Below are 11258 nucleotides of genomic sequence, written 5' to 3'. Positions count from 1 at the left end.
GCTCGTCTTTTTAAAATAAGACATGCACTCACTTGCCAGTTCATTAGGTACCACTAGCTACCTGCATTAAATCCTTCTGCAGGACTGTTATAATGTTCAGTTTATGGCGGCACAGAGTAATGAAGGTGGTAACTCTACTGTATGATCGTTCTGGAGGATGTAGCTTAGGGTGCTGTTAAAATGTTTTGAATTAAACACACACGTTTCTATTATTTAGCCGAGTCCACTGACTAAAATATAATAGAAACGTGTCGGTACAACAATGGTAGATTTAGCACTATTGAAATAATTAGCTAATCAATAAAAGGCTCTTATTCCAAAGATTTCTTTAATCACACTATTCAGAACAAGCATAACAATGTACAGCTGAACTGATTATCATGTCCACTACTCAATATAAAGGCTATTAAATTGAAAATATCAAACTTTATGCAAAACAAAACAACCCAGGGAAAATCAGTTTAACAGGAATTACGATGGACGCAGATCTGCAGCTTCTTGACAAGAGACGTCGGGTTATGACTGCTAAATGAAACTCTTCCAAAACTAGCGACGTAGTGATGTACGGGGTCAGCGTGTTCGTTCAGTCAAATGTTAAACGGAAGGTTTTCTCCTGCTCTTTGCGCTGGGTGTCGCACAGTTTGGACACTTCCTCCACTCTCCTCTGCAGAAGAACCGAGTTCTGGTCGATCCACTGGAGGGAATCCATGTGGGCGTTGAGGATCTTGCAGATCTGCTGAAGCTGAGGGAGAAGAGAAATGAAGAAAAGACATTAATTAATGCGGCAAAACTTCCATCGGGGCCGGTTTAATAATCAACGAAACTGTAGGTGTCGTCTTACGGGATCGCTGGTGTCTGCCGGACCGCTGGATGTGTTCAGGTGCTCGATGATCTCCTTCAGGTCCTGCGACATCCTCTTCAGCTGCGCGTCCACGTTCTCCGCGAGCTTGTACGTCCTCTCTCGCTCCTCGTCCGCGTTCTGCATGTAGATGGTTCCACTTTGCTCCTTCACCGACTCCTCGAGCGGGCAGAGCAAGTCCTCCAGCTCCTTCTGCTGGGACAGGATGAAGTCCAGCTCCTGGTTTAGCCTCCGCTGGTCCAGCTTCACCTTCTCCATCTCCTTATGCAGGGACGTGATCTTCTCTCCGTTCTCCACCAGCATGCGGTCCCAGGCGTTCACCTGAGTCGCCTGCTGTAAGAAATGTCTCTCTTGGTCCTCCAGCTCAAGACTCCACTTGTTTATGAGGCCCTCCAGCTGTGCGTAAGTCATCACCGGAGGAGCTGCGGTGGTAGCGATTGTTGTGGCTGTAGCTGCTGTTGTGGCGCTTGTGCTGGACGCAGGTTTGAGTCCCAGTGTGAAGCCTGTAGCTGCACCCGTAGCTGCACCCGTTGTGGCAACTGCAGCTGCGGCAGTGGAAGCCGGGGTAGACGTAGCGGGAACGGAGCCCAGAGGTTTCAGCATAAAAGCCAAACCTCCACCTGCTGCTGCTGTTGCTGCAGCGGTAGTGCTTGCTACTGAAGCTGGAACACCACCAGGAGCGGCACCGAGAGTAGACCCCAGAGTAGACCCCAGGGTAGACCCCAGGGTAGACCCCAGGGTAGATCCCAGGGTAGAACCCAGGGTAGAACCCAGGGTAGAACCCAGAGTAGAACCCAGAGTAGAACCCAGGGTAGAACCCAGAGTAAAGCCTGTAGGTGCTGCAGAGGCAGGAGCAGCAGCTGAGGTGATGGGTGAAGCGAAGAGAGTTGGTCCTATAGGTGGGGCTGCCTGAGTGGATGCAGGAGGAGCTGGGGTTGAGGAAGGCTTAATCCCAAAGGCGAATCCTCCTCCTCCTCCTCCTCCTCCTCCTCCTCCTCCCTGGCCTGCTGTGGTTGCAGCGGTGGAGGCTGGCTGTGGCTGGGTGAGGCTGACAGGAGCACCGCCGCCAAAGCTGAAGCCTCCTCCTGATGGAGCAGTAGTGGCTGCAGCTGTGGTCACCTGGACCTTGGTACCACCAAAACTGAACCCGCCAAAGGAGAGGCCACCACCACCAACACCTCCTGCAGCAGCAGCAGCTGCCGCCGCCGCCGCCGCCGCCGCCGCTGCTGCTGTCGTTGCTGCTGGTGCCGCTGCTGCTTGTTGTGGTGCTGTGGCTACAGGTTGTTGCTGAACTTGAGGGGCTGCTCCAAAGCTGAAGCCCCCTCCTGCAGGGGCGGCAGCAGTGGTCTGCGCAGACATACCTCCACCCAGGGTGAACCCTGACCCGGCAGCTGGAGCTGCTGAGGAGCCTAAAGTCATCCCTCCTGCTGCTGATGTGGTTTGAGGAACCAGCAACTGGCTCAGGCCGGAGGGTGTCCCAAAAGAGAAACCTCCGGGGGCCGCATTGCTCTTTGCTGGGGTGCCAAAGCTGGGGGTGCCAAAGCTGAAAGTGCCAGCTGGGTTGGGGTTGGGATTTGGGTTGGGGTTGGGGTTGGGGTTAGCCTGGGTGGAAGCGCCGAAGGAGAAGCCCCCAGCGGGGGCTGCAGGTGCGGAGGTCGCCATTCCAAAGGCCGTGCCCGGGGCAGCGGCTGTGGTCTTCGGAGCACCGAAGGTGAAGCCCGAAGAGTGCTGTCCGAAGCTGAATCCGCCACTCATCCTCCTTCCTTTGATTTACTGTGATCCAAGCTAACGTTCAAAATGGTCACTTCCTCGCTGATCTCTTTTGGCGGGTCACACACACGAGCTACTACGACGGAACTTAACGAACAATCAGTTACTCTCTCTTACGACAACTTTCCAGCCGTTAGCGGATAAGAAACTCAACCGCGAGCTTCTTAACGTTACTTTGACCGTAACCGACTCCAGAAACTAACAACATATCCTTCATAAAAACGTGGCCCGTTGACTCGGCACTTCTTCAGCCAGGCATTTCTCCAGTTGACTAAAGGAAGTGGCGTCAGTTAGGACCGAACATAAATTTTTGTTTTTTTTGCCCCGTCCTTTGTCTGTCAGAGTTGAAACCCCGCCTTTCTGATAAGATTGACAGCTCCAGAAACCAATCAGGGTCTTAAAGATGAACCAAACTGAAATTTGATTGGACGAGCCTGCTTGCCTGACAGACTAACATTAGGGGCAGAAATACCCATATTTCCAAAGAGTAAATGAACGAGAAGAGAAAAACAGTGAAGAAAACTAACGGCTCGCCATTTGCCGATAAGAATCAAAACTAAAAATAGTTTGGAACAAGCGCCGAAAAAATAATAAAAATACGCTGCTTTATAAAGTTATATGATAAAAAAAAATCTCTCACAGTTATTACTATAACAATATTTCTAGCTCAAAGGAAAGCGAAACAATTAGGTAATTTATTGTTACGTTCATGGTTTTTATAATTTTGAGTTTTTCTTTTTGTTTTATAATTCATAATTTTGGGAAAATATTACGCTCAAATATCAACTGTATTATTTATTAACGTCACTGTTATGACTACTAAAGATGTGTATATACAATTAGGTCAATAAAGTTTTTTTTTGTCTCGACGTATTTTCCTCTTGACATCGTTATGACTCTCTGGTTAAGCTAGCTCCACGCTGAATAACCACGGTCTACTTTCCATGTTGACTGTTCTTCCTGCTTTGGTTCAGCTATGAGCAAAATATCATTAGAAGCACTTTACGGTGGCGGCGGTGAATATGGATGCTGATAATCCACCAAAGTGGGAGATAACAGAGCGTTAATTTGAGGCGTGCTAACGAGCTGCGGAGGTTAGCCAACAAGCTCGTGTCAACATAGATTAGCCAACCTGTCTGTAACTGCCGGGCTGCGTTTGCTCTGCTGTGGATGACACCTGCGATTTAAGTTAATAATTTACACTTTAGGTGATTTATTGATCCGGTGCGGGACCCGTCAACATGAGGATCTTAAGGTTTCTGAGGAGCAGCTTGTCCATAGGGAAGGACATTGACTATTACTCCAAATTCTCACCGTCCCCGCTGTCAATGAAGCAGTTTCTGGATTTTGGTGAGACGTGGTGCACACACAAACACATGTCATGTATATCGTCGTCATGTGCACAGTGGTTTGTGGTTAACATCCTGTTTGCATTTGTTTCACAAGAGAAATAGATTTTTATCGATCATATCTTTGTAAAAGTCTTGCATCTCCTTATAGTGAACTCAGATCCTGTGTTGGTAGCCCCTGACCCAAGGCCACATCGGGAATAAAAACACATATTCCTGTGTTTCATTATGATCATGGTAGTTTCACTGAATGCAAATTATACTGAGACTTATTCACACATGGAAGCAAAGGGCCTCGAGATCATGGAAACATGTCAGAGGCTCTGTAAGGCCATTGTCATTGAGGTTAATTTGATTATTAATAAATATGGAGCAGTTTTGCTTGTTTGTACAGTGTCTTTAGTGGCTGCCTTTAGCTTGTTGTCTTTAAACCAGGTCTGTGTAGTCGTCCTCTTGTAGACTGAGTCAGATTGTCCTCCAGGCTTCCCTGTCCATTTACTTGGACCGTCCAGGACCTGCTGCCCCACAGCGTGATGCTGCCACCGCCATGCTTCACAGTGGAGACGTTTGTGATGATGTTTTGTGTTCGACGAACGTAGCGTCTAGTCTGATGGTCAAAAAGCTCCATTTAAGTCTCGTCAGACCAAAGAACCTGTTTACTTCATTCCTCTGAGAGAACTCTAGTTGAGATTTAATTTCTCTTCGACACTCTCACATTAATCTTTAACTGATGACCTGCGCAACAGTTGCTGTAACACCTTAAGAGCAGTAGCAGCTTTTTCTAGGCTCTGTAATATTGCCTTGATGGTAGCTGGAGGTACTCGTCAAATGTCCTCTATATCATAATTATATCTACAGAAATCTAAAAAATAAAATAACCCGTTCAGACTAATCCGGCCTGACATCCATTGCAATATAAATACAGGAGAGCTGTGACATTTCTGTGTTTCTCTTCTTCAGGCTCAGAAAATGCGTGTGAGAAAACATCGTTCGCCTTCCTCAGACAGGAGTTACCTGTGAGGCTGGCCAACATCATGAAGGAGATCAACTTGTTGCCGGACAACTTGCTGAGGACTCCGTCAGTCAAGTTGGTCCAGAGCTGGTACGTGTTTTATTCACGTCTTCGTGAATGACACTCCTGCCAGTTCGTGCTAACAATAGATTTCTCATGTAGGTACATGCAGAGCCTTCAGGAGATTCTCGAGTTCAAAGACAAAAATGCAGACGATGAAAAGGTCACGTACGAGTAAGTTTTATATCCTCTGTTCATGCTTCATTCGTTGTTCCTTCAGTTTGTTTTCACTGTCGCGCCGTAATCGTCACGTCACTTCGCTCAGTTTCACAGACGCTGTGATAAAAATCAGAAATCGCCACAATGACGTGATTCCCACCATGGCTCAGGGAGTGGTGGAGTACAAGGAGACGTACGGCACGGACCCGGTCGTCAGCCAGAACGTGCAGTATTTTCTGGATCGCTTCTACATGAGCAGGATATCCATCAGGATGCTGCTCAACCAGCACAGTGAGTGCATTTACTAACATGTTACAGAGGCGCTGTAGTAGTTAGGACATCAGGGACAATAAACAGAAGAAGAAGAAGACTGCTCCGTTAAGTTTATGCACTCCTGGTAGCCGTCTTGGTTTAGTATCAAGCTCGTTGAGTGCTGCAGTCTTTTAACACCACTGGTGTAGTCCAGGGTATACGCAGGTATACGGAGTATGCCTACTTATTTTTCAGTCAGCATTGCATATACCCACTTCTAAATCTAAGGGCGTATTCACACCAGGAAGGTCCGTTAGTTCACTTGCTTTGGTCCGGACCAATTTTTTTTTTCTTTTTTTTTTTTAGTGCGGTTCGCTTTCACACTGTGATTAATTGCAACCGGACCAGAATTTATAAACAAAAACACATGTGCTAAGGTCGTTCAGCCATTGGCTGGTAAACGTATAGGCGGGGTAAAGAAGGAAGCCAAATGTCCCACGTAAATAGGCTACAACGGAGACTTTGCGTACTGTAGGTCTACTTGTTATTATGCTAGCAATATGGTTTATAAACTTACAGCTTGTGCTCGAGCGTCAAGACCGTTTGATGCAACATGAGTTTAACCATATCATGCTCGTTATTTTGCAACGGCTCATCTCTACCTAACCTACCTGCGTTTGTTTGCTTCACGTGTCTCTCTGTTGTGTGTGTCACTGGGCTATCCTACATTTCCCATAATGCGCGAAAACTACGGGAAACTACGGGAGCTCGTCAAATCCAAAAAGGTAGATTTTTGCAACTTGGGTCGGATCGCGGTCGGGCTGCTTTCACACCATAAAGGAACCGCACCAGGGTTCGGTAGGAACCGCTCCGAGACCACCTCCTCAGCTGGGTCTCGGTCCGCTCGTTTGGTCCGCACTAGAGTTCGAGTGATTGTATTCACACCAGTCAAAAAGGTCCGAACCAAGCAAGGAAACGAACTTGAGTTCGTTTTAATCGAACTAAACAAGGCAGGTGTGAATACACCCTTAATCCCCCCTGATGTGGCTAGTACTCGCTGCCAGGGCCTTCACTGATTGACCTGGTTAACTTCATTGTTGGTTTTCAGTAAGTGTATAATCAACCCAGTTCATAAGAATTTCATACTAGACTGTAACGTTAGATGAAACTGTGATAAATGCCCAGAGATTATATCAATGTCCATGAAGCTCGTTTGTTATTGTAAAGGTCTAAAAGTATAACGTTAGCAGAGTTAGTTCACCTGACTGACTGAGCTACATGATCTAGTTTAAGTTTATAATAGCTAGACTGGTAGTTGATTTTAAAGTAAGTTAAAGTACAAGAATGAAATAAAGTGGTTAAACTTCACGCTTAATCTGTGTCTCTCCTTTTGTTGCCATGGTTTACGAGCCAGGTCATGACAAAAGGCAAAACTGAGAGTATACCCACTTCTCCATCGACCACTACACCCCTGTTTAACACCACTGCTCCAGTGAATGAGAAACAAACAAACATGTGCTGGCAATGTTTATGTCTGTTTTGGGGGTCCTTCCTCTACTTCTTCTTTGTCTTCTCATTATTAGTTCAGTAAAAATTAAAATAGCATCAACTACACTTTACTTGCTTCACTATTTAACTCGTAAAAGTTTCTGCTCTTCACCCGACTCAGTTAAAAACACCTTTGTTGCCAGTTTCCTGCTGTGTAGAGCAATGACAATAGAATAAGGAATGAAACAACCAAACAGGAAACAGGTTTAGAAAAACACAGTATTTTCTCTTTGTGCTCTCTCTTTGTGTTGTTTATTTTTATTTTTTTAATTCCTCTGATTCATTTAAAGCGTCTTAGACACTGGGATTTTGAGTTGTCCCATAAAAAAGTTGACAGTAATTAAGAAAACTATGCTTATTTGTAGTTAAATAAGCAAAGATTTGATTGTGATGCAGTTGATTTGCCCTTTTTTTTTTTTACATTGTAGCGCTAAAAACATAGCAGAAGTTGTAAAGATGAATTTATTAGCTCCGTCTTGAACATTGTGACACTCCAACTACGTCTGACTGTTACTGTAAAGGCTATAATGACGTATAATCTAATTGATGTCTCCAGCTCTCCTCTTTGGTGGGAAGGTGAAGGTGAATCCTGCTCACCCCAAACAGATCGGCAGCATTGATCCAAACTGCCGCGTCTGCGAGGTCATTAAAGGTGAGAGTATCTTTCTAAGAACACAAACACAATGAAAGAGACGCGCCAAGACATCAGATTACGCTGTCGGTCGAGTTTTTCCGGGTTCTGTAATAAAAACCAACCACTTCCTTTTAGACGCCTACGAAAATGCAAGAAACCTTTGTGACCGGTATTACATGAACTCTCCTGAACTGGTACTGGAGGAGTTCAGTGGTGAGTTGTTGCTACATGTGCAGTGACGCAAACGCTTTCTGCTATGTCACAAGTTCTGCTTTATTCAGACGCATCTAATCGTCTGTTTGTCCTGACAGTCAAGGAGCAGGAGAAACCCACCACTGTGGTCTATGTGCCCTCTCACTTGTATCACATGGTGTTTGAACTCTTTAAGGTGAGATTTATTTTACAGATTATAACACTTCTTCTCACGGGACACTTGTTATAATGTGACGTTTCCTCAAATGTTAAACATTTTAATAAATGTCGCAGAACGCCATGCGGGCCACCATGGAGTTATACGGAGATTCAATGGAGTATCCTCCCATCCACACGCAGGTCGCTCTGGGCACTGAGGATCTGACGGTCAAGGTAAATGTGCTGGGATTAACTCTGGGATTAGAAAGTGTGTGTGAGTTGTGGATGACGCTGTTTTCATGCTGTGCTTCCTTCCTGAGGTGAGCGATCGTGGAGGAGGCGTGCCGCTGCGCAAGATTGACCGCCTGTTCACCTACACGTACTCCACAGCTCCACGGCCCAGCATAGACGGGTCACGCGCCGCTCCTCTGGTCAGTTCTCCTCCTGTATTTCCTGTATTGTTCAGTTTTTTTTTACCAAACTTGATAAGGTGTATTAATATGAAATAGGTTTATTGTAGCTGGACGTCAAGAGCCATACAGACCTTTTCATGGCATGATTACATGGACTTGTGTGAGACATAGATAGATGACGGTGGGACGTACTGGATTAACTGTAAAGATTATTCATATGGAGTTCAGCTATATCATCCTGTCCTAGTGTTTGGTTTAAGGGCTGTGATGCGTCAAACCAACGCTGGGTCGTTTCCTGGTGTCGGGCCGTCGGCGAGTGTTTGTGGCCATAGTTTTTTCCAGTGTGCGTCCCACACTCTTGGCACCAGTCGGACCCCTGTCAGCAGCTTTTCAGTCGATTCAGCGCGTGGACGGGACAATCCGACGAGAGCGATCTCTGTAACTAGACCAGTGCACGAGACGGGACAGTAAATAAAACGACAAAGCTCAAAGGGAGCCCTAAGTTTTCGCATCTGCGTTTAATCTGAACATTCAAACACACGAATATTTCCACAACGACGTGACGCACTAGATAAAATAAACTGTGGTACAAGTGATCAACAGGGTTTAGGAGAGAACAGCTCTGTACAACAGTTTGTAGCTCTTCATAGCCTCCCAGCTAATAGCAGCTCATCTGGTTTCTCCTCTTGAACCATGAGCACAGACTACTGCCACCTACTGGTATGAAGAGTGAAAGAGTGAAAAGTAGTTGTTCTTTGAAGTCAGTTTGTTGTGTCTGTACCTTAAAGGTTTAAACCACCTATAAAAATACAGTAAAAATAACTGAAATTAGGATCTCTGTACACTACAGCCTTCATCAGCTGAGTGTATTTGTTTTTCCAGAGCTTCCACACATTTATTTTAAATCTAACAGTGATTCCTGTAACTTTCATACCTGAAGGACTTCCAGCAGACCGCTCTGTTGATGCTCTTTAACTTCTCTCCAGGCTGGTTACGGGTACGGCCTGCCCATCTCGCGACTGTACGCTCGCTACTTTCAAGGGGACCTGAAGCTCTACTCTCTGGAGGGTTATGGAACCGATGCGGTCATCTACATCAGGGTAAGTTCAGCTTCAGCAGCAGCAGCAGCAGTGTTTGCCTCTCTAACGCACAAAGGTCACATTTAACTTCCGTCCCTCCATCTCGTTTCAGGCCTTGTCCACAGAGTCCATCGAGAGGCTCCCCGTGTACAACAAGTCGGTGTGGAAGCACTACAAGACCATGCACGAGGCCGACGACTGGTGCGTCCCGAGCAAGGAGCCCAAGGACATGACGACATTTCGTAGTTTCTAGATGCAAAACGCCAGCAGTCCCTGTGAGCGTGAATGTGCGTGAGTGTGTACCGAAACTAACTTTTTACAGACCGTTAAGGACAAAAAAAAAAAAAAAAAAAAGATTTAGTGCCATTGAATTCATATGGAGCTATAGTTTTGTTATGAACATTTCAAACAGAATTGGCCCCAGTTAACCATAAAAGATAATAACTGTGTGTAGCTGGGGCCGTGTGTCTGCAAACAGAAAATATAGCAGTCCTTGAGAGACTGTGAGCTTTTAAATAAACATTTTAGAAAGGATCGTTTATTAAAAAAAACGGTGACCAAGACAGCACTTAGCGTTTGTCAGCGCCCTCTAGTGGACAAACGGTGTAAAGACGTTTCTAAATGATCTCAAACACGTGTGATGATCAAAGATCAACTGATGGTCAGTCTAAATGTTATTTTATGATGCTTTGAGGACACAACACTAAACTCTTTCAATGTCTTCTAGGTTTTTAGTTTGACCTACTGGTTTTCCTTTGGGGGCTTAGCAGCTTTTACTTTGGTGAGCTTTAACTTCATATGAAATATGAAACCTTGGAAAAGGAAGAAAACCTCGTCATAAAATTAACTGAAAGAAAATTATTTTATTCAGGTCATTTCTTCTTCAACTGGATGATAGTTACAAACAACGTGATCAAGAAAAATGTATTTGCCATCTGTAAAAGGCAGTGTTGAACTTAATTATCTGTGTGTAACGTAAGGACGTGAGATAATTGGAGCTCTACAGTATTTGTACTGTGGTTGTGTTATTAAGGCTCATTCAGTTAAATAAGCTATAGTTCATATTTATCTTGTTACACAATAAGCTGAGTGGAACGAGTGAATGGATCATGTTCAGCAAACTTTTTTGTCAACAAGCTCTATGCAAGTAGAGGTGAACTTATAGAACCTACCTTGTGTCTCCGTGTACAATATGATGCTACTAGTGACGTCTGCCCTGTGTTACAGTTAGACTGATAGCTGAGGGCGTTATCAATTGTTACTTTAGACATGTTACAGGGTGTATCAAGAACAAAAGCTTATTGGAGTTCAAATAAATTATTACCAATGATTGAAGGTCTTACTTGTCAGCTTCAGACGTGTTGTCCACTGGTTTTAAACTTAATACAACACTTTAAAAGTGAATATTCAGGCTGATCAGAGGGTAAAAGCTGAAGCATTCTGGTTAAACGTGGGCTTTTAACAATTATTTTTCCTCAGGTTAACTTACGGCTAAATAATCACTAGAACTTCCTCCGTTAATCTTTTTTTTTTATATTAATTATCTGAAACCTCATAAAGAAAACATTTTATTTTACTTTACAGTGTTTCTGTACTTTCCATCTGCTCTAGTCTTTGTTTGAAACTAAATAAGTGAGGATACAATTTTAACTCCCAGGCGCTGAATAAAAACCAAAAATCAGATCCTCAGCCCATCTGTGATCTCTTCTGTTGAGATGCCGGTGCTGTGGTCGGTCGTTTCATTGTTAGAGAGCGTTTATTGTTTAAAGACT

At 44.8% G+C, this 11258-nt stretch overlaps 2 protein-coding genes across 2 annotated transcripts; one reads left to right on the top strand and one right to left on the bottom strand.

Moving 5' to 3' along the window:
- Window positions 1-309: 309 nt before the first annotated feature.
- Window positions 310-3122, bottom strand: nup62l (nucleoporin 62 like). Its single transcript, XM_084544337.1, has 2 exons — window positions 842-3122; window positions 310-742 (listed from the first exon to the last, which is right to left on the bottom strand). The coding sequence occupies exons 1-2, from the start codon at window positions 2612-2614 to the stop codon at window positions 584-586; spliced, it is 1932 nt and encodes a 643-aa protein (XP_084400463.1). The 5' UTR covers window positions 2615-3122; the 3' UTR covers window positions 310-583.
- Window positions 3123-3502: 380 nt separating this feature from the next.
- On the top strand, window positions 3503-11169 carry pdk1 (pyruvate dehydrogenase kinase, isozyme 1). The gene is made up of 11 exons (XM_084544156.1): window positions 3503-3979; window positions 4939-5080; window positions 5153-5224; window positions 5316-5500; window positions 7566-7661; window positions 7779-7856; window positions 7955-8031; window positions 8130-8228; window positions 8315-8425; window positions 9394-9507; window positions 9599-11169. Exons 1-11 carry the CDS (start codon window positions 3871-3873, stop codon window positions 9737-9739), a joined length of 1224 nt encoding a protein of 407 aa, XP_084400282.1. The 5' UTR covers window positions 3503-3870; the 3' UTR covers window positions 9740-11169.
- The last annotated feature ends 89 nt before the right edge of the window (window positions 11170-11258 follow it).

Source organism: Chelon labrosus, assembly GCF_963514085.1.
Source record: "Chelon labrosus genome assembly, chromosome: 5".
In the NCBI taxonomy this organism is placed as follows: Eukaryota; Metazoa; Chordata; class Actinopteri; order Mugiliformes; family Mugilidae; genus Chelon; species Chelon labrosus.
The sequence above is the reverse complement of the archived record's forward strand: the minus strand, read 5'-3'. Positions and strand labels throughout refer to the sequence as shown.